General features: G+C 43.9%; 2 protein-coding genes across 4 annotated transcripts in view; both read left to right on the top strand.

The window, feature by feature from the left end:
• Positions 1–2,398: 2,398 nt before the first annotated feature.
• Positions 2,399–23,332, top strand: LOC125721360 (UDP-glucuronosyltransferase 2A1-like). 3 transcript variants are annotated; one of them, XM_048997278.1, is made up of 7 exons: positions 2,399–3,156; positions 3,510–3,658; positions 4,693–4,824; positions 5,227–5,314; positions 5,428–5,647; positions 6,143–6,364; positions 16,322–16,877. In XM_048997278.1, the coding sequence occupies exons 1-7, from the start codon at positions 2,436–2,438 to the stop codon at positions 16,380–16,382; spliced, it is 1,593 nt and encodes a 530-aa protein (XP_048853235.1). In that variant the 5' UTR covers positions 2,399–2,435; the 3' UTR covers positions 16,383–16,877. The 3 variants fall into 3 exon arrangements, with proteins under 3 accessions (XP_048853235.1, XP_048853233.1, XP_048853234.1); XM_048997276.1 differs by lacking the exons at positions 2,399–3,156; positions 3,510–3,658; positions 4,693–4,824; ... (1 more) ...; positions 5,428–5,647; positions 6,143–6,364 and adding exons at positions 8,525–9,305; positions 9,664–9,812; positions 14,128–14,259; positions 15,169–15,256; positions 15,370–15,589 and having other exon boundaries at positions 16,100–16,877; XM_048997277.1 differs by lacking the exons at positions 2,399–3,156; positions 3,510–3,658; positions 4,693–4,824; ... (2 more) ...; positions 6,143–6,364; positions 16,322–16,877 and adding exons at positions 8,527–9,305; positions 9,664–9,812; positions 14,128–14,259; ... (1 more) ...; positions 15,370–15,589; positions 22,555–23,332.
• The window catches only part of LOC125721304 (UDP-glucuronosyltransferase 2A1-like), a 21,347-nt gene continuing 16,730 nt past the window's right edge, over positions 18,796–23,412 (top strand). Inside the window, exon 1 of the mRNA XM_048997272.1 lies at positions 18,796–19,524. Coding sequence (XP_048853229.1) covers positions 18,804–19,524 — 721 coding nt within the window. The 5' untranslated portion in view covers positions 18,796–18,803. The remainder of the gene's footprint in view (positions 19,525–23,412) is intronic.

Genomic DNA, 23,412 nt, shown 5'->3' with positions numbered 1-23,412 from the left:
CAAGGCAGAGGCAGAGGAAGCAGGAGAAGACAGGGTTCACCTGGTCCACCTAGAGGGGGGGACAGGAAATGCTGGAACTGCGGAACTTACTGCAGGCAGCTGTCACGTAGCGAGGTCACACAGTATTTAAAACAATCTCTTCTTGCCTAAGGCCTAAGACATAACAGACCCAATATGCCAACCTCCCGGGCCAACCAATGTCCAATTTTACTTCCACACCGTGAAGGGTAGCATTAGTGTTAAAGCCAGCAGATTGACATTATAATACGTGTAATTTGATTATATTTACATCTAGTTACGTTGCCTACAGTTGCTTTTTGAATCACATTATAGCAAACAGATGAGACCAAAATCTAAAGGTACTCTTATTGCTGTTGTTAAGGGCAGCGGTAAGTGGCATAATGGTTCTCTGTGAAGGTATTGCCCCCAAGCACTGCTCCCTGGACGCTGAATTAGCTGCCCCCTGCTATGTCACGTAAGGGTTAAATGCAGAGAACATGTTTCAATCATTAGTCTTTTTATTGTTTGCAATATAGATACCGTTACTGTGGTAAAGGTGACATTAATAGTTTCAATGTCCTCTATGGGCACCAAGTCTAAAGTCCACAAGTGTGACATATTTTGTGCATGTGTTGGCTCAGTTATATGCTGGAGGAATCCAACAGAGATAATGATAGACAAATAACTTTAGTAATTTTTTACTGATGTCTGTGCCCAGATAAATATATGTTAAAATCACCTATTATTAGGATTCCATCTAAATGTAACGATAACACTTTACTTGATGGGGCACAAAAACTTAGTAACAGCTTAGTTACTACTGAAGTACAAATCATAATCAAATGATGTAGTCTCATAGGCACTTGAGATGTGTCACAATTTAGTAATGATGAGCAAAAATGAGATCAGTATTTCAGTTATGTTATTCATTAGTTGTTCCTTCGGTAGTTAACAAAGATTTGTAGAATTAACAGCAATAGTAACAAATATAGTAACTGCTTGGGATAAAACATGCATCATAATTGATTAACGATGAATTAACATGAGATTAATATGTTACAAAGACTTAGTTTGCGGTAAATTAATGCATAAGTAATAGCATAATACTATATTTGTGCGCTGTCAAGTAAAGTGTTACCAATGTAACACTAAATATCATACAATGCAAATTCTTTACATAAAAGTCCCGAGTAAAACATCAGTCCTATAATCCAAGGTTTCTCTGTTCTGGTGGCCCTCAGTAATGTAAAGGTCTGAATGATTTTGCAGTTTATACGATGCCCATGGGTTTGTGCCAGAGGTGGGAAAACATTTAGCCAGGGTGGTGCTGTGAGAAGTCAGGGAGGTGACCTGCTTTCCACTCTGTAAATAAGAAGTCTCCATCCAGACCATCCCTGAAATAAAAACCAGACTTCGTTAGTAAAGGCTGTGCTATTGGATACACACCAAGGCTCTAACTACAGTGTAGTGAGTATAGCCTACTATAGAGTATAGAGAATTGCTAAGCGATAGTGGTAAAATGGACCATAGTTGATCCATGATCCATAAGGATCGGAAAAATCAGTGCTACAGTATATTGACATATGATGGAAGAAGACTGTATTGTTAATTGAAAAAGGCCAAGCCTGTGCAGGCTTTTTCAGATTTCTGAAAGTCACTGTATATAGTTAAACATCATGTTATAACACAGGGTTTGCCTTTTCATCTTGATGTTTTTACTTCCCATACATTTATTGACTTTACAGTAGTGTTTAAACATTAACTCTGCTTATCTTGCATATTTGTATGAATTGAGACAGTTTAAAGATGCAAAGCGTATTTTTGTATTGGCTATATTTTTACCCTTTATGTACTTATTTACTGCTCCACTTTTAGTAGGTATTTGGTATTTTTATATCCTGGTCAGGCTTGTGGGAATACATGGAGCCTAAATGTAATTCAGTGAAATGCAAAATGACTTTGATTCTGAAGCATCCAATTGAAAATTAAGAAAAAAATGAACAAAAATTTACTATTTCAATTCACCATCACAGTAAGCAGAGTAGAAGCACATGAATTTGGTTTTATTAACCTACAGAATTTAGCTTCAATAGCTTCAAAGATAGAAAGCATTATATTTTTCAAAGGGTACATTGTTTGTTGTTGCTGAATCTTGTGAAATAGCAGAGTTGCACTTGCAAGTTCACATCAGATTTTCACAGAAGAGTGTGCAGATGTTAAATTTATACAGCTTATTTTGAAATACTAGATTTTGTCAGATAAAATGCGGTGCTTCCCATAATTCCTGCAGCTCGGTGAAACTATTCGCTTATCAGTCATACGTCAAGCACCAAGGGTGGGGCTCTTAAACGTTTCAAACGTCTAGTTAATGATTACATTCATTCAGTAAAGTATGAGATAGTGTCAGTTCTAGTCAGACTTTCTTATTTGTCATCATGAAGTTCATGTTTTACGGACTTGCTTATTTGTTTCTACAAAGTTGTACATTACAGAGTACAGACTGTAGCAAAATTTTGGTGTGGTATGCCGAAAACAGTCACTGGATTAACCTGAAACCTGTGCTGGGAAGACTAGTAGAGAGAGGGCATGAAGTCACAGTGCTGGCTCCTAATGCTTCCCTTTCTATGGACCCAACTGAAGATTCACCCTGGAGCTACAAGATATTCAATACGTCAGTTTCGGTGGAGCAAATGAACAGTTGTTTAGAAGAGCTCATTAGCTTTTCAATGTATGAAATGGGGCACATGAACCTCTTGGAGATATTCATTAAATTCTACCAAATAGTAAATAAAAACTTGAAGGCACTGTTTCAGACTTGTAATGAGCTAGTGGAGTCAGAGCATTTAATGGAGAGTCTGAGAAAAGATGGATACCAAGTCATACTGGTTGACCCAATCTCTCCATGCGGAGAGCTGGTAGCTGAAAAATTCGGCATTCCTCTGGTGTACACGCTACGCTGCTCCGTTGCCTATGTCATGGAAAGGCTCTGTGGGCAACTGCCAGCACCCCCATCGTTCGTACCGGGTCCGATGAGCAAGTATACTGACCAGATGGGATTTATTGAAAGAATGATGAACTTACTCTTCTACTGGTCTCAGGATCTACTTGCTACGATACTATGGAGAGACTTTGACAAGTTCTACAGTGAAATTTTAGGTAAGCAGATACTATTTGGGGCACTAAATTGAATTACTTTAAGGCTGTCACAGGCCTGTATATGGCAGGATTGTGGTCTGCTCCACCTGTGTTTTACACCGTAACATGAGTTTGCTGATTGTTCCAAGAACAGGAAGCTCTGGTATTTGTTGCTTGACTTCAATTGTATAAAGGATGTTATTTATCATTTATGCTGCTGTAGTTACTATTATTTTACAAGAACATACTACTTCATACCTATAGTGCCATTAGAACACCAGACACATAGAAAGTGTTGAAGCGATACTGCATAATAAGTCATCATGAAATATTATTGATGGTTTAGTTTGACTCGATTGTTCTTTTTCCAAAAGGTAAACCCACCACCGTTTGTGAGACAATGGGGACGGCTGATATCTGGCTGATTCGCACATACTGGGATTTCGAGTATCCACGACCTTTTCTTCCCAACTTTAAGTTTGTTGGAGGACTTCACTGTAAGCCTGCTAAGCCGCTCCCTCAGGTAAAAACAAACCGATTTCCCCTTCATACACGGTATTTCCTACCTACAGCCACTGCGTTTCCTTATCATGGCTATAATCCTTAATCACTACAAGAAGTTATTTTCACATTGACTTATCTACTTGTCCATATAACTTGAATTTACAGTAATAAACACTGGGAGCAGAGATACTGAAGGAGTAGTAATAAGCTCTGACTGAATAACTTAATAACAAAAGCAGCAAATAACATTAAATTAATAAGGATTAAGAGGTAATGGAAGATGGATGGTAAATAACATAAAGAAATGTAAATTAAGGATGTTTTGACAAAGAAAATAATTTTTAACTTATAGACAGAAAATACAAAATAGTTATAAAAACAAAATGCATGTACAAAGGGGGAATCCAGGGTTAAGAAAATCTTACAATCATATTTTGGAAAACAGCACATATATTTCAGATGAATAAACATGACATTTTAGGCCCGAAGCAGCCAGTGATGTAATAACTGTCAATAATGTAGTTCTTTATCCATTTTTAGTGTAATAAAACTCGACTATCAGGGTTGCGGGTTGCGGACGGGCAGGTTGGCAGAAAGGTAGCAGGGAAGGATGAAGCAGGGAGGCAAAAAGCAGGGAAAACTGGGGATTTATTAAGGGAAGGAAGACTACGGGTGGAACAGGACATCAGTGACAACACCCAACATCAATGACGGACCAAAGGCAAGGCAAGACGTGGACTCAAATAGACAGGACTGGGCGAAAATAATAGGGCACAGCTGGGCAAGATCAGGGAAGCACTCGTGGATAATCAGGGGCGTGGTACACACGAGGATCGGACGAGCCAGGCATGAAACTCGACGGTGTAATAGCTTACCAATAATGAGCATGATGAAATAAGTTATTACATTTTTGGCTAGTTATTATGCTACAGCGTAATTAATGCATATAGAGGCCTATGAAAATTAACATGTTCACACAAAATACACATGAAACACAGTCTGGATAAATGGCTTCTTTGTAACCAACAGGTAAATGTTCGATTTCTCTTTCAGGATATGGAGGAGTTTGTGCAGAGTTCTGGGGATGATGGTATTGTTGTATTCTCACTCGGGTCAATGGTGAAGAACCTCACCAAAGAGAAAGGAGAAATGATTGCTACAGCTCTGGGACAGTTACCGCAGAAGGTCAGGCATCTAGTTTTGTGCGCATAAGATTAAGTCGCTGCTGGTCCCTTACAAACTGATGGAATATTTGTAGGCTATCTGCCTGAAAAAACAAGTCTTGCAGGTAAAAACACAAGGATGCCAGAGTACAAAAACACTACATTCATTTCTTAAAATGTCTTCAGTGAAGGAATATATAAAAAAAATTACTGTAAATTACTGATAGAAAAGGGAGTAGAGCACAGAATAATTATGAATATTTTAGTTCTATGACAAAAATATATTTTCAAACGTTTGAAAGATACTTTGTACAGCTGGATGGATACAGAATTTTAAACTGCTGATTTTCCTGCCTGCTGTTGAACCTGCAACCTGGTATCCGTCCTCTTAACAAAGCCTTTGTATAACCATCATACTGAGCAGGTTCTCTGGAGATACAGCAAAGAACATCCAGAGAATTTGGCCCCAAACACCAAGATTTATGACTGGATGCCTCAGAATGATCTATTAGGTACGATGTTAAACGGAGACGTCCAAAAATATACAACATAACAAAGGAATAAAATGTAAAGAGTAATGTAAATGTAAATGTATTACAGGTGAGTTATCCTGTTTTGTCTCTAGGCCACCCAAAGACCAAGGCCTTCATCACTCATGGTGGGACAAATGGAGTGTATGAAGCTATCTACCATGGGGTACCCATGGTGGGAATCCCCTTGTTTGCTGACCAACCAGACAACATGATCCACATGCGTGCTAAAGGGGCTGCTGTCATCCTCAATTTTAACTCCATGCAGGCCAAAGATCTCGTTGATGCCATCAGGACCGTGATCCATGACCCATCGTAAGTAATACATCCATCCATCCATTTTCCAAACCGCTTATTGGTGCATAGGGGGTGTCCGGAGCCTATCCTGGAAGCAATAGGCACGAGGCAGAGAACAACCCAGGATGGGGGGCCAGCCCATCACAGGGCACACTCACTCACCATTCACTCACACATTCACACCTATGGGCAATTTAGCAAGTCCAATTGCCCTCAGCATGTTTTTGGACTGTGGGGGGAAACCAGAGTACCCCACGACGACATGGGGAGAACATGCAAACTCCACACACATGTGACCCAGGTGGGGATTCAAACCCGGGTCCCAGAGGTGTGAGGCAACAGTGCTAACCACTGCACCACCATGCTGCCCCACAGTTTAACATACACAGCCCATATTGTTTCAAGACTTTCAAAATACACGGAAACATTATTTTTAGTTATATGAATCAGAATGAAGTTGATTAATCACAGTTAACCAAAAAGGCATGTGTGATCTTTTTATGTGATGGGCAGGTATAAGGAGAATGCGATGAGACTGTCAAGGATTCAACATGACCAGCCAATGACCCCACTGGACCAAGCAGTATTCTGGATCGAGTTTGTGATCCGGCACAAAGGAGCCAAGCACCTCCGTGTGCAGGCACACAACTTGACCTGGTATCAGTACCACAGTCTGGACGTGTTGGCCGTGCTGCTAACCACGGTGGCACTGGCGGTACTCCTCTTCCTCAAAACCTGCAGATTCTGCTTCAGGAAGTGCTGCAGGAAACCAAAAACGAAAAGCAAAAGCGAATGACATCTGTATTCTTGCATCTTATTGTGTATTTCATAAGTGACAAAACATCTCTCTTCTCTAAATGGCAGAATGTAATGATTACCTTTTATTTGTGTGGCTCACTGTTGAGCATTAGATGTAAAAATGCAATCAGCCATGACTGCAAATTGTACATCCAAATAAACCAAGATCATTTATCTAGGATTAAGGATAGTGGTTTGTTCTAGTCCACCTTAGCCGAGTTTGAAACCGTGTCCTTATCAATTCCAGTCTGAGTCATGACCGAGTCCAACAAGGCTGCTAGTCCAAGACAAGACCGAGTCTTTTGCCGAAGCTCAGCAGTCGATTCCAATTCCAAGTCCAGAAAAACCAGTTCAATTTTAGTCTTTGAATTGGAATTCTACGGCTGACTGGAAATTCATCCATCCATCCATTTTCTGAAACTGCTGAATCCCAACTGGGGTCCTAGGGGGGACTGGAGCCTATCCTGGGAACACTTGGTGCAGCGAGGAACCAACCTGCACACTGCAGGGCGCACACACCCACACAAGTACAGGGCCAATTTAGACACACCAATCAACCTAACCTGCATGCTTTCAGACTGTGGGAGGAAACCGGAGCCCCCCGCAAAATCCCATGTGAACACAGGGAGAGTGTGCAAACTCCACACAGAATCCAGAGCCCCCAGTGAAAAAGGGGAGAGTGTGCAAACTCCACACAGAAAGGTCTGGGACCAAAGCCTGAACCTCATTGTTGTAAGGCAGCAGTGCTAACCACCGTGCCACCATGCTGCCCCAAACAACGGCTGCAAACTGAAAACTGAACAAATCCATATCACCCATTCATTTAAAATAGTTATTTAAAAATGATATTTGAAATACATTTCATTTTCATTTATTAAAAAATTTAAAAGTATTGTAACATCATTGTAACAAGATTGCATCCTGCTGAACATACTTTAAAATTGGTTCTTGAAGCAAATATGCATAAATCAATACAAAGCTCCTCTAAAGGATTCTTTTTAATTTAATGCTTTTTAAATTGAACATTTATATGATGTGCTTAAAGATAAAGTGCACACACAACTATGTAATAAGGGTGTACCGGTACACGTACTCGTCGTGTACTATTCGATGCATCATTTTCAGTTAGGTATGCACAATGAAACAAATGAATACATATATGAACTAGATGTTCAACACGCTCCTTATGTTTGTTATGATATTACATTTTTGATTTATACATTTATTTCCTATATTTATTTTAACATGCAATTTTAAAACAAATAAGTCTTAGGTTTTTTCATTCAGACACATCAACAGACCCATTGGCTTTGATTTTCAGCTGTTCTGAATTGTGTTTGTAATTCTAATAATTATAAACAAATTATATTGTTCATGGTCAGTGGTCTCTGCCTGGGTTACATATGTGAGGAGTTTGGAGTTACTAAATTGCCCGTAGGTGTGAGTGTGTGAGTGAATGGTGTGTGAGTGTGCCCTGTGAAGGGCTGGCCCCCTATCCTGGGTTGTTCGTGCCCGTAGCTTCCAGGATAGACTCTGGACTCCCCGCAACCCAACAGGATAAGCGGTTTGGACAATGGATGGATCGATGTTGTATTGAAATTGCACCAAACTCTGACCAGGCTATCAGCGGGGAAAATGGGAAACACTGATCAATCCGAAGGGTATGTTTCTCATATTATTCTTTAATTAAGCCTGTTATTGCTGTTCGGATGTTGAATTGGAACTAGACATTAATATGAAGACTTAATTTTGTGGTAACACAAAATTAATTTTGGGTAAAATTAAGAGATTCATTTCAGGGCATCCAGATTGGGACATTGATGAATAAAGAAAGTTCTGCTTCATGAATAAATGGCAAGAATCTCATGGAATGGCAGAGATACACTTGCAGGTTCGAGACAGACTGCTGGTTGGATTACAGAAGGGTATACAGATGGCTAACTTATACAGCTTAATTTGATACACTTTATTTGTGAGATGAAATGCGGCGCTTCCCATGATTCCTGCAGCTCGGTGAAACTATTCGCTTATCAATCTTATTTCAAGGACGTGTCTTGGGGCACTTAAAAACTTTCAACCTTTTAGTTAATAATTACATTCATCCTAATACAAATATGGCACAGTGCGGGTTCAACTCAGACGTTCTCATTTGTCATCATGAAGTTCATGTATTACGGACTTGCTTATTTGTTTCTACAAAGTTGTACATTACAGAGTACAGACTGTAGCAAAATTTTGGTGTGGTATGCCGAAAACAGTCACTGGATTAACCTGAAACCTGTGCTGGGAAGACTAGTAGAGAGAGGGCATGAAGTCACAGTGGTGGCTCCTAATGCTTCCCTTTCTATGGACCCAACTGAAGATTCACCCTGGAGCTACAAGATATTCAATACGTCAGTTTCTGTGGAGCAAATGAAGAGTTCTTTAGAAGACTTCATTAGCTTTTCAATGTATGAAATGGGGCACATGAACCTCTTGGAGATATTCATTAAATTCTACAAAATAGCAAACAAAATCTTGAAGGTAATGTTTCAGACTTGTAATGAGCTAGTGGAGTCAGAGCATTTAATGGAGAGTTTCAGAAAAGATGGATTCCAAGTCATACTGGTTGATCCAGTATCTCCATGCGGAGAGCTGGTAGCTGCAAAGCTCGGCATTCCTCTGGTGTACACGCTACGCTTCTCTGTTGCCAACGTCATGGAAAGGCTCTGTGGGCAACTGCCAGCACCCCCATCGTTCGTACCGGGTGCGATGAGCAAGTATACTGACCAGATGGGATTTATTGATAGAATGATGAACTTACTCTTCTACTGGTCTCAGGATCTACTTGCAACGATGCTATGGAGAGACTTTGACAAGTTCTACAGTGAAATTTTAGGTAAGCAGATACTATTTGGGGCACTGAATTGAATTACTTTAATCCTGTCACAGCCCTGTATATGGCAGGATTGTGGTCTGCTCCGCCTGTGTTTTACACCGTAACATGAGTTTGCTGATTGTTCCAAGAACAGGAAGCTCTGGTATTTGTTGCTTGACTTCAATTGTATAAAGGATGTTATTTATCAGTTATGCTGCTGTAGTTACAGTACTATTATTTTACAAGAACATACTACTTCATACCCATAGTGCCATTAGAACACCAGACATATAGAAAGTGTTGAAACGATACTGCATAATACGTCATCATGAAATATTATTGATGGTTTAGTTTGACTCGATTGTTCTTTTTCCAAAAGGGAAACCCACCACCCTTTGTGAGACAATGGGGACAGCTGATATCTGGCTGATTCGCACATACTGGGATTTAGAGTATCCACGACCTTTTCTTCCCAACTTTAAGTTTGTTGGAGGGCTTCACTGTAAGCCTGCTAAGCCGCTCCCTCAGGTAAGAACAAACCGATTTCCCCTTCATACATGGTATTTCCTACCTACAACCACTGCGTTTCCTTATCATGGCTATAATCCTTAATCAGTACAAGGAGTTATTTTCACACTGACTTGTCTACTTGTCCATATAACTTGAATTTACAGTAATAAACATTGGGAGCAGAGATGCTGAAGGAGTAGTAATAAGCTCTGACTCAATAATTCAATAACAAAAGCAGCAGACAACATTAAATTAATAAGGATTAAGAAGTAATGGAAGATGGATGGTAAATAACATAAAGACACATAAATTAAGGATGTTTTCACAACAAAATCATTTTTAACTTATAGATAGAAAATACAAAACAGTCATAAATACAAAACTCATGTACAAATTAAACTAACAGCAAATGCATTCTACATTCTACTCAACTTTTCTTGCAAGAATGTATATGTAGGAATGAATAAAGCATATTTAAAAAAAAAAATTTTAATGATTGATTTCTGCAAATCTCTATCACCCTTATCATTGTAGTTGCTAGTACCTTATTTGGTCCCTTCTAAAAGACCGAAGAGGGAATCCAGGGTTAAGAAAATCTTACAATCATGTTTTGGAAAAGAGCACATATATTTCAGATGAATAAACATGACATTTTAGGCCCGTAGTAGCCAGTGATGTAATAACTGTCAACAATGTAGTTCTTTATCCATTTTCCATCCATCCATCCATCATCTCCCGCTTAATCCGGAGTCGGGTCGCGGGGGCAGCAGCCTCAGCAGGGAGACCCAGACTTCCCTCTCCCCGGCCACTTCGTCCAGCTCCTCTGGGGGGACCCCGAGGCGTTCCCAGGCCAGCCGAGAGACATAGTCTCTCCAGCGTGTCCTGGGTCTTCCCCGGGGCCTCCTCCCAGTGGGACATGCCCGGAATACCTCCCCAGGGAGGCGTCCCGGAGGCATCCTGATCAGATGCCCGAGCCACCTCATCTGGCTCCTCTCGATGCGGAGGAGCAGCGGCTCTACTCTGAGTCCCTCCCGAATGACTGAGCTCCTCACCCTATCTCTAAGGGAGAGCCCAGCCACCCTGCGGAGGAAACTCATTTCGGCCGCTTGTACCCGCGATCTCGTTCTTTCGGTCACTACCCAAAGCTCATGACCATAGGTGAGGGTAGGAACGTAGATCGACTGGTAAATCGAGAGCTTCGCCTTTTGGCTCAGCTCTCTCTTCACCATGACAGACCGATGCAGCGCCCGCATGACTGCTGACGCCGCACCGATCCGCCTGTCGATCTCCCGCTCCATCGTTCCCCCACTCGTGAACAAGATCCCGAGATACTTAAACTGCTCCACTTGGGGGAGGACCCCATCCCCAACCCGGAGAGAGCACTCTACCCTTTTCCGGCTGAGAACCATGGTCTCGGATTTGGAGGTGCTGATTCTCATCCCAGCCGCTTCGCACTCGGCTGCGAACTGCTCCAGTGAGAGCTGAAGGTCACGGCTCGATGAGGCCAACAGAACCACATCATCCGCAAAAAGCAGAGACCTAATCCTGAGGTCACCGAACCGGACGCCCTCAACGCCCTGGCTGCGCCTAGAAATTCTGTCCATAAAAACTATGAACAGAATCGGTGACAAAGGGCAGCCCTGACGGAGTCCAACCCTCACCGGAAACGAGTCCGACTTATTGCCGCCCATGCGGACCAAACTCTGGCACCGGTCATACAGGGACCGAACCGCCCTTAAAAGGGAGCCCGGTACCCCATACTCCCGGAGCACTCCCCACAGGACCCCACGAGGGACACGGTCGAATGCCTTTTCCAAGTCCACAAAACACATGTAGACTGGTCGGGCAAACTCCCATGAACCCTCCAGAACCCTGCTGAGAGTATAGAGCTGGTCCACTGTTCCACGGCCAGGGCGAAAACCACACTGCTCCTCCTGAATCCGAGGTTCGACAATCCGGCGGACCCTCCTTTCCAGGACCCCCGAATAGACCTTACCAGGGAGGCTGAGGAGTGTGATCCCCCTGTAGTTGGAGCACACCCTCCGGTCCCCCTTCTTAAAGAGGGGGACCACCACCCCGGTCTGCCAGTCCAGAGGTACTGCCCCCGATGTCCACGCGATGCTGCAGATGCGTGTCAACCAGGACAGCCCCGCAGCATCCAGAGCCTTGAGGAACTCTGGGCGAATCTCGTCCACCCCCGGGGCCCGGCCACCGAGGAGCTTTTTGACCATCTCAGCGACCTCCACCCCCGAGATAGGCGAGTCCACCCCCAAGTCCCCACACTCTGCTTCCATATCGGAAGGCGTGTCGGTGGGATTGAGGAGGTCTTCGAAGTACTCCCTCCACCGACCCAAAACGTCCCGAGCTGAGGTCAGCAGCGCACCATCCCCACCATAAATAGTGTTGATGCTGCACCGCTTTCCCGCCCGGAGCCGCCGGATGGTGGACCAGAATCTCCTCAAAGCCGTCCGGAAGTCGTTCTCCATGGCCTCACCAAACTCCTCCCACACTCGAGTTTTTGCCTCAGCGACCACCAAAGCCGCATTCCGCTTGGCCTGCCGGTAGCCGTCAGCTGCATCTGGAGTCCCACAGGCCAGAAAGGCCCGATAAGACTCCTTCTTCAGCTTGACGGCATCCCTTACCACCGGTGTCCACCAGCGGGTTCGGGGATTACCGCCGCGACAGGCACCGACCACCTTGCGGCCGCAGCTCCGGTCAGCCGCCTCCACAATGGAGGCACGGAACATGGCCCATTCGGACTCAATGTCCCCCGCCTCCCCCGGGATATGGGAGAAGTTCTGCCGGAGGTGGGAGTTGAAACTCTCCCTGACAGGGGATTCCGCCAGACGTTCCCAGCAGACCCTCACTATACGCTTGGGCCTGCCAGGCCTGGCCGGCTTCCTCCCCCACCAGCGGAGCCAACCCACCACCAGGTAGTGATCGGTTGACAGCTCCGCCCCTCTCTTCACCCGAGTGTCCAAAACATGCGGCCGCAAGTCCGACGACACGACTACAAAGTCGATCATCGAACTGCGGCCTAGGGTGTCCTGGTGCCAAGTGCACATATGGACACCCTTATGCTTGAACATGGTGTTCATTATGGACAGTCCGTGACGAGCACAGAAGTCCAATAACAAAACACCGCTCGGGTTCAGATCGGGGGGGCCGTTCCTCCCAATCACGCCCCTCCAGGTCTCACTGTCGCTGCCCACGTGAGCATTGAAGTCCCCCAGCAGAACAAGGGAGTCCCCAGGAGGAGCGCTCTCCAACACCCCTTCCAAGGACTCCAAAAAGGGTGGGTATTCCGAACTGCTGTTTGGCGCATAAGCGCAAACAACAGTCAGGACCCGTCCCCCCACCCGAAGGCGGAGGGAGGCTACCCTCTCGTCCACTGCGGTAAACCCCAATGTACAGGCGCCCAGCCTGGGGGCAATAAGTATGCCCACGCCCGCTCGGCGCCTCTCCCCGCGGGCAACTCCAGAGTGGAAAAGGGTCCAACCCCCCTCAAGGAGACTGGTTCCAGAGCCCAAGCCGTGCGTCGAGGTGAGTCCGACTATATCTAGCCGGAACTTCACAACCTCGCGCACCAGCTCAGGCTCTTTCCCCATCAGAGAGGTGACATTCCATGTCCCTAGAGCTAGCTTCTGCAGCCGAGGATCGGACCGCCAAGGTCCCCGCCTTTGGCCGCCGCCCAGATCACCTCGCACCCGACCCCTATGGCCCCTCCCATGGGTGGTGAGCCCATTGGAGGGGGGACCCACGTGCCTTGTTCGGGCTGCGCCCGACCAGGCCCCATGGGTGTAGGCCTGGCCGCCAGGCGCTCGCCATCGAGCCCCACCCCCAGGCCTGGCTCTAGGGGGGGGCCCCGGTGACCCGCGTCCGGGCAAGGGAAACCGTGAATCCAAGATTTTTCTCATCATAAAGGGGTTTTTGAGCCGTACTTCGTCTGGTTCCTCACCCAGGACCTGTTTGCCTTGGGTGACCCTACCAGGGGCATAAAGCCCCAGACAACATAGCTCCTGGGATCATTGTAACACGCAAACCCCTCCACCACGATAAGGTGTCGGCTCCAGGAGGGGTTATCCATTTTCAGTGTAATAAAACTCGACAGTGTAATAGCTTACTAATAATGCAATAAAATATTTGAATGAAAAAGATAACTGTGCATAATGAAATAAGTTATTACATTTTTGGCTAGCTATTATGCTACTGTGTAATTAATGCATATAGAGGCCTATGAAAATTAACATGTTCACACAAAATACACATGAAACACAGTCTGGATAAATGGCTTCTTTGTAACCAACAGGTAAATGTTCGATTTCTCTTTCAGGATATGGAGGAGTTTGTGCAGAGTTCTGGGGATGATGGTATTGTTGTATTCTCACTCGGGTCAATGGTGAAGAACCTCACCAAAGAGAAAGGAGAAATGATTGCTACAGCTCTGGGACAGTTACCGCAGAAGGTCAGGCATCTAGTTTTGTGCCCATAAGATTAAGTCGCTGATGGTTCCTTACAAACTGCTGGAATATTTTTAGGCTATCTGCCTGAAAAAGCAAGTCTTGCAGGTAAAAGCACAAGTACAGCACAATTTCAACCTTTTAAAAAATAATAAATATATCAGTAGGCTTTAGGGGGCGGCATGGTGGTGCAGTGGTTAGCACTGTTGTCTCACACCACTGGGACCTGGGTTCGAGTCTCCGCCTGGGTCACACGTGTGTGGAGTTTGCATGTTCTCCCCATGTCGTCATGGGGTTTCCTCTGGGTACTGCGGCTTCCCCCCACAGTCCAAAAACATGCTGAGGCTAATTGGACTTACTAAATTGCCCGTAGGTGTGTATGGGTGTGTGAATGGTGTGTGAATGTGCCCTGCGATGGGCTGCCCCCCGTCCTGGGTTATTTCCTGCCTCGTGCCCATTGCGTCTGGGATAGGCTCCGGACCCCCCGCGACCCAGTAGGATAAGCGGTTTGGAAAATGGATGGATGGATGGATGGATGGAGTAGGCTTTAGGATGCCAGAGTACAAAAACACCACATTAATTTATTAAAATGTCTTTCAATGAAGGAATATATTAAAACATTTACTGGAAAGTGCTGATAGAAAAGGGAGTAGAGCACAGAATAATTATGAATTATTTAGTTCTATGACAAAAATATATTTTCAAGCGTTTGAAAGATACTTTGTACAGCTGGATGGATACAGAATTTTAAACTGCTGATTTTCCTGCCTGCTGTTGAACCTGCAACCTAGTATCCACAGAGGGGCAGAGTACTGAGGTCCATCTCAAGAGTGTTTCACTTGCATGATGTTAGTGACTGAGTGTAGTGTACTGTCCTCTTAACAAAGCCTTTGTATAACCATCATACTGAGCAGGTTCTCTGGAGATACAGCAAAGAACATCCAGAGAATTTGGCCCCAAACACCAAGATTTATGACTGGATGCCTCAGAATGATCTGTTAGGTACGATGTTAAACGGAGACGTCCAAAAACATATAACATAACAAAGAAATAAAATGTAAAGAGTAATGTAAATGTAAATGTACTTCAGGCGAGTTCTCCTGTTTTGTCTCCAGGCCACCCAAAGACCAAGGCTTTCATCACTCATGGTGGGACAAATGGAGTGTATGAAGCTATCTACCATGGGGTACCCATGGTGGGAATCCCCTTGTTTGCTGACCAACCGGACAACATGATCCACATGCGTGCTAAAGGGGCTGCTGTCATCCTCGATTTTAACTCCATGCAGGCCAAAGATCTCGTTGATGCCATCAGGACCGTGATCCATGACCCATCGTAAGCAATACACAATGATTAAAATTCTTTTCAGATATGACAAGCTGAAATAAAACATCCATCACCATTATTGCTGCACAATTTCATTTCTGATACAATGTATCAGACCATCACAGGGCACAGTCCAACCACAGACCATTCACTCACACATGCACACCTACGGGCAATTTAGCAAGTCCAATTGGCCTCAGCATGTTTTTGGACTGTGGGGGAAAACCAGAGCACCCAGAGGAAACCCCACGACGACATGGGGAGAACATGCAAACTCCACACACAAGTGACCCGGGATTCGAACCCGGGTCCCAGAGGTGCGATGCAACAGCGCTAACCACTGCACCACGCCGCCCCCATTTCAAGTACAATGTGTCACAATTTAACATACGCAGCCCATATTGTTTCAAGACTTTCAAAATACAAGGAAACATTATTTGTAGTTATATGAATCAAAATGAAGTTGATTAATCACAGTTAACCAAAACGGCATTTGTGATCTTTTTATGTGATGGGCAGGTATAAGGAGAATGCGATGAGACTGTCAAGGATTCAACACGACCAGCCAATGACCCCACTGGACCAAGCAGTATTCTGGATCGAGTTTGTGATCCGGCACAAAGGAGCCAAGCACCTCCGTGTGCAGGCACACAACTTGACCTGGTATCAGTACCACAGTCTGGACGTGTTGGCCGTGCTGCTAACCACTGTGGCACTGGCGGTCCTCCTCTTCCTCAAAACCTGCAGATTCTGCTTCAGGAAGTGCTGCAGGAAACCAAAAACGAAAAGCAAAAGCGAATGACTTGTGTATTCTTGCATCTTATTGTGTATTTCATAAGTGACATAACGTCCCTCTTCTCTAAATGGTACTGTTTTGAAATGGCAGAACGTAATGATTACCTTTTATTTGTGTGGCTCACTGTTGAGTATTAGATGTAAAAATGCAATCAGCCATGACTGCTGTCATGCCCGGCTCGTCCGCTCCTCGTGTGTGCCACACCCCCTGATTACCCACGTGTGCTTCCCTGATCGTCTCCAGCTTTGTCCGCTTACGTTGATTAGTCTCTGTGTATTTAAGTCCTGGTCTGACCTGTTCCTCTGGTCCATCATTGATGTCAGTCAATGTTCGTGCTTCTGTCCTGTACTGCCCTGCCCGATCCAGATTAAACCCCCGTTTTTCCCGTACTTTGCCTGCTTGCCTGTTCCTGCTCGTTCGCCTGCCTGCACGCTCACCCAGCGATCGCGAGCGACCTGTGACAACTGCAAATTGTACATCCAAATAAACCAAGATCATTTATCTAGGATTGAGGATAGTGGTTTGTTCTAGTCCACCTTAGCCGAGTTTGAAACCGTGTCCTTATCAATTCCAGTCTGAGTCATGACCGAGTCCAACAAGGCTGCTAGTCCAAGACAAGACCGAGTCTGTTGCCGAAGCTCAGCAGTCGATTCCAATTCCAAGTCCAGAAAAACACCAGTTCAGTTTTAGTCTTTGAATTGGAATTTGACGGCTGACTGGAAATTCATCCATCCATCCATTTTCTGAAACTGCTGAATCCCAACTGGAGTCCCAGGGGGGACTGGAGCCTATCCTGGGAACACTTGGTGCAGGCAGGACCCAACCCTGGGTGGGCACCAACACACTGCAAGGCTCACACACCCACACAAGTACAGGGCCAATTTAGACACACCAATCAACCTAACCTGCATGCTTTCAGACCGTGGGAGGAAACCGGAGCCCCCCGCAAAAACCCATGTGAACACAGGGAGAGTGTGCAAACTCCACACAGAATCCAGAGCCCCCAGTGAAAAAGGGGAGAGTGTGCAAACTCCACACAGAAAGATCTGGGACCAAAGCCAGAACCTGATTGTTGTAAGGCAGCAGTGCTAACCACTGTGCCAACATGCTGCCCCAAACAATGGCTGCAAATTGAAAACTGAACAAATCCATATCACCCATTCATTTAAAATAGTTATTTAAAAATAATATTTGAAATACATTTCATTTTCATTTATTAAAAAATTAAAAAGTATTGTAACATCATTGTAACAAGATTGCATCCTTCTGAACACACTTTAAAATTGGTTCTTGGAGCAAATATGCATAAATCAATACAAAGCTCCTCTAAAGGATTCTTGTTAATTTAATGCTTTTTTAATTTACCATTTGTGTACTATTCGGTGCATCATTTTTGGTTAGGTATGCACAATGAAACAAATGAATATATATATGAACTAGATGTTCAACACACTCCTTATGTTTGCTATGATGCTACATTTTTGATTTATACATTTATTTCCTATATTTATTTTAACGTGCAATTTTAATACAAAGAAGTCTTAGGTTTTTTCATTCAGACACATAAACAGACCCACTGCCTTTGATTTTCAGCTGTTCTAAATTGTGTTTGTAATTCTAATAATTATAAACAAATTATATTGTTCATGTTGTACTGAAGGGGCAGCATGATGGTGCAGTGGTCTCTGCCTGGGTTACATATGTGAGGAGTTTGGAGTTACTAAATTGCCCGTAGGTGTGAGTGTGTGAGTGAATGGTGTGTGAGTGTGCCCTGTGATGGGCTGGCCCCCGTCCTGGGTTGTTCGTGCCCATAGCTTCCAGGATAGACTCTGGACTCCCTGCAACCCAACAGGATAAGCGGTTTGGACAATGGATAGATGGATGTTGTACTGAAATTGCACCAAACTGTGACCAGGCTATCAATCCGAAGGGTACGTTTCTTGTATTATTCTTTAATTAAGCCTGTTACTGCTGTTCGGATGTTGAATTGTAACAAGACATTAATATGAAGACTTAATTTTGTGGTAACACAAAATTAATTTTGGGTGAAATTAAGAGATTCATTTCAGGGCATCCAGATTGGGACATTGATGAATAAAGAAAGTTCTGCTTCATGAATAAACAGCAAGAATCTCATGGAATGGCAGAGATACACTTGCAAGTTCGAGACAGACTGCTGGTTGGATTACAGAAGGGTATACAGATAGCTAACTTATACAGCTTAATTTGATACACTTTATTTGTGAGATGAAATGCGGCGCTTCCCATGATTCCTGCAGCTCGGTGAAACTATTCGCTTATCAATCATATGTCAAGGACGTGTCTTGGGGCACTTAAAAAGTTTCAACCTTTTAGTTAATGATTACATTCATCCTAATACAAATATGGCACAGTGCGGGTTCAACTCAGACGATCTCATTTGTCATCATGAAGTTCATGTATTACGGACTTGCTTATTTGTTTCTACAAAGTTGTACATTACAGAGTACAGACTGTAGCAAAATTTTGGTGTGGTATGCCGAAAACAGTCACTGGATTAACCTGAAACCTGTGCTGGGAAGACTAGTAGAGAGAGGGCATGAAGTCACAGTGCTGGCTCCTAATGCTTCCCTTTCTATGGACCCAACTGAAGATTCACCCTGGAGCTACAAGATATTCAATACGTCAGTTTCGGTGGAGCAAATGAAGAGTTCTTTAGAAGAGCTCATTAGCTTTTCAATGTATGAAATGGGGCACATGAACCTCTTGGAGATATTCATTAAATTCTACCAAATAGTAAACAAAAACTTGAAGGCACAGTTTCAGACTTGTAATGAGCTAGTGGAGTCAGAGCATTTAATGGAGAGTCTGAGAAAAGATGGATACCAAGTCATACTGGTTGACCCAATCTCTCCATGCGGAGAGCTGGTAGCTGAAAAATTCGGCATTCCTCTGGTGTACACGCTACGCTTCTCTGTTGCCTATGTCATGGAAAGGCTCTGTGGGCAACTGCCAGCACCCCCATCGTTCGTACCGGGTCCGATGAGCAAGTATACTGACCAGATGGGATTTATTGATAGAATGATGAACTTACTCTTCTACTGGTCTCAGGATCTACTTGCTACGATGCTATGGAGAGACTTTGACAAGTTCTACAGTGAAATTTTAGGTAAGCAGATACTATTTGGGGCACTGAATCGAATTACTTTAATGCTGTCACAGCCCTGTATATGGCAGGATTGTGGTCTGCTCCGCCTGTGTTTTACACCGTAACATGAGTTTGCTGATTGTTCCAAGAACAGGAAGCTCTGGTATTTGTTGCTTGACTTCAATTGTATAAAGGATGTTATTTATCATTTATGCTGCTGTAGTTACTATTATTTTACAAGAACATACTACTTCATACCTATAGTGCTATTAGAACACCAGACACATAGAAAGTGTTGAAACGATACTGCATAATACGTCATCATGAAATATTATTGATGGTTTAGTTTGACTCAATTGTTCTTTTTCCGAAAGGGAAACCCACCACTGTTTGTGAGACAATGGGGACGGCTGATATCTGGCTGATTCGCACATACTGGGATTTCGAGTATCCACGACCTTTTCTTCCCAACTTTAAGTTTGTTGGAGGACTTCATTGTAAGCCTGCTAAGCCACTCCCTCAGGTAAAAACAAACCGATTTCCCCTTCATACACGGTATTTCCTACCTACAGCCACTGCGTTTCCTTATCATGGCTATAATCCTTAATCAGTACAAGAAGTTATTTTCACATTGACTTGTCTACTTGTCCATATAACTTGAATTTACAGTAATAAACACTGGGAGCAGAGATGCTGAAGGAGTAGTAATAAGCTCTGACTGAATAACTTAATAACAAAAGCAGCAAACAACATTAAATTAATAAGGATTAAGAGGTAATGGAAGATGGATGGTAAATAACATAAAGAAATGTAAATTAAGGATGTTTTGACAAAGAAAATAATTTTTAAGTTATAGACAGAAAATACAAAATAGTTATAAAAACAAAATGCATGTACAAAGGGGGAATCCAGGGTTAAGAAAATCTTACAATCATATTTTGGAAAAGAGCACATATATTTCAGATGAATAAACATGACATTTTAGGCCCGAAGCAGCCAGTGATGTAATAACTGTAAATAATGTAGTTCTTTATCCATTTTTAGTGTAATAAAACTCGACTATCAGGGTTGCGGGTTGCGGACGGGCAGGTTGGCAGAAAGGTAGCAGGGAAGGATGAAGCAGGGAGGCAAAAAGCAGGGAAAACTGGGGATTTATTAAGGGAAGGAAGACTACGGGTGGAACGGGACATCAGTGACAACACCCAACATCAATGACGGACCAAAGGCAAGGCAAGACGTGGACTCAAATAGACAGGACTGGGCGAAAATAATAGGGCACAGCTGGGCAAGATCAGGGAAGCACACGTGGATAATCAGGGGCGTGGTACACACGAGGATCGGACGAGCCAGGCATGAAACTCGACGGTGTAATAGCTTACCAATAATGAGCATGATGAAATAAGTTATTACATTTTTGGCTAGTTATTATGCTACAGTGTAATTAATGCATATAGAGGCCTATGAAAATTAACATGTTCACAGAAAATACACATGAAACACAGTCTGGATAAATGGCTTCTTTGTAACCAACAGGTAAATGTTCGATTTCTCTTTCAGGATATGGAGGAGTTTGTGCAGAGTTCTGGGGATGATGGTATTGTTGTATTCTCACTCGGGTCAATGGTGAAGAACCTCACCAAAGAGAAAGGAGAAATGATTGCTACAGCTCTGGGACAGTTACCGCAGAAGGTCAGGCATCTAGTTTTGTGCCCATAAGATTAAGTCACTGCTGGTTCCTTACAAACTGCTGGAATATTTGTAGGCTATCTGCCTGAAAAAGCAAGTCTTGCAGGTAAAAGCACAAGGATGCCAGAGTACAAAAACATCACATTAATTTCTTAAAATGTCTTCAGTGAAGGAATATATGAAAAAATTAACTGTAAATTACTGATAGAAAAGGGAGTAGAGCACAGAATAATTATGAATATTTTAGTTCTATGACAAAAATATATTTTCAAGCATTTGAAAGATACTTTGTACAGCTGGATGGATGCTGATTTTCCTGCCTGCTTTTGAACCTGCAACCTAGTATCCACAGAGGGGCAGAGTACTGAGGTCCATCTCAAGAGTGTTTCACTTGCATGATGTTAGTGACTGAGTGTAGTGTACTGTCCTCTTAACAAAGCCTTTGTATAACCATCATACTGAGCAGGTTCTCTGGAGATACAGCAAAGAACATCCAGAGAATTTGGCCCCAAACACCAAGATTTATGACTGGATACCTCAGAATGATCTGTTAGGTACGATGTTAAACGGAGACGTCCAAAAATATACAACATAACAAAGAAATAAAATGTAAAGAGTAATGTAAATGTAAATGTACTCCAGGCGAGTTCTCCTGTTTTGTCTCCAGGCCACCCAAAGACCAAGGCCTTCATCACTCATGGTGGGACAAATGGAGTGTATGAAGCTATCTACCATGGGGTACCCATGGTGGGAATCCCCTTGTTTGCTGACCAACCGGACAACATGATCCACATGCGTGCTAAAGGGGCTGCTGTCATCCTTGATTTTAACTCCATGCAGGCCAAAGATCTCGTTGATGCCATCAGGACCGTGATCCATGACCCATCGTAAGTAATACATCCAAACCGCTTACTGGTGCATGGGGGGGTGTCTGGAAGCTATCCTGGAAGCAATAGGCACGAGGCAGAGAACAACCCAGGATGGGGGGCCACTCTCACACCTACGGGCAATTTAGTAAGTCCAATTGGCCTCAGCATGTTTTTGGACTGTGGGGGGAAACCCCACTGAGTACCCAGAAGAAACCCTACGACGACATGGGGAGAACATGCAAACTCCACACGCATATGACCCAAGCGGGGACTTGAACCCGGATCCCAGAGGTGTGAGGCATCAGTGCTAACCACTGCACCACCATGCCACCCCTATTTCAGGTACAATGTATCACAGTTTAACATACACAGCCCATATTGTTTCAAGACTTTCAAAATACAAGGAAACATTATTTGTAGTTAGATGAATCAGAATGAAGTTCATTAATCACAGTTAACCAAAAAGGCATGTGTGATCTTTTTATGTGATGGGCAGGTATAAGGAGAATGCAATGAGACTGTCAAGGATTCAACACGACCAGCCAATGACCCCACTGGACCAAGCAGTATTCTGGATCGAGTTTGTGATCCGGCACAAAGGAGCCAAGCACCTCCGTGTGCAGGCACACAACTTGACCTGGTATCAATACCACAGTCTGGACGTGTTGGCCGTGCTGCTAACCACTGTGGCACTGGCGGTCCTCCTCTTCCTCAAAACCTGCAGATTCTGCTTCAGGAAGTGCTGCAGGAAACCAAAAACGAAAAGCAAAAGCGAATGACTTGTGTATTCTTGCATCTTATTGTGTATTTCATAAGTGACAAAACGTCCCTCTTCTCTAAATGGTACTGTTTTGAAATGGCAGAACGTAATGATTACCTTTTATTTGTGTGGCTCACTGTTGAGCATTAGATGTAAAAATGCAATCAGTCATGACTGCTGTCATGCCCGGCTCGTCCGCTCCTCGTGTGTGCCACGCCCCCTGATTACCCACGTGTGCTTCCCTGATCGTCTCCAGCTTTGTCCGCTTACGTTGATTAGTCTCTGAGTATTTAAGTCCTGGTCTGACCTGTTCCCCTAGTCCGTCATTGATGTCAGTCAATGTTCGTGCTTCTGTCCTGTACTGCCCTGCCCGATCCAGATTAAACCCCCGTTTTTCCCGTACTTTGCCTGCTTGCCTGTTCCTGCTCATTCGCCTGCCTGCACGCTCACCCAGCGATCGCGAGCGACCCGTGACAACTGCAAATTATACATCCAAATAAACCAAGATCATTTATGTAGGATTGAGGATAGTGGTTTGTTCTAGTCCACCTTAGCCGAGTTTGAAACCGTGTCCTTATCAATTCCAGTCTGAGT

This window comes from Brienomyrus brachyistius, chromosome 2, assembly GCF_023856365.1.
Source record: "Brienomyrus brachyistius isolate T26 chromosome 2, BBRACH_0.4, whole genome shotgun sequence".
Taxonomy (NCBI): Eukaryota; Metazoa; Chordata; class Actinopteri; order Osteoglossiformes; family Mormyridae; genus Brienomyrus; species Brienomyrus brachyistius.
This window is presented reverse-complemented; position numbering and strand designations above follow the sequence as displayed.

What these genes read in the sequence shown, in the direction of transcription:
- LOC125721360 (XM_048997277.1), top strand. Translation starts at nt 8,585, where the DNA reads ATGAAGTTCATGTATTACGGACTTGCTTATTTGTTTCTACAAAGTTGT. An exon ending in GTTCTACAGTGAAATTTTAG is followed by an intron (nt 9,306 to 9,663) that starts GTAAGCAGATAC and finishes TTTTTCCAAAAG; the next exon opens with GGAAACCCACCACCCTTTGT. An exon ending in GCCTCAGAATGATCTGTTAG is followed by an intron (nt 15,257 to 15,369) that starts GTACGATGTTAA and finishes TTTTGTCTCCAG; the next exon opens with GCCACCCAAAGACCAAGGCT.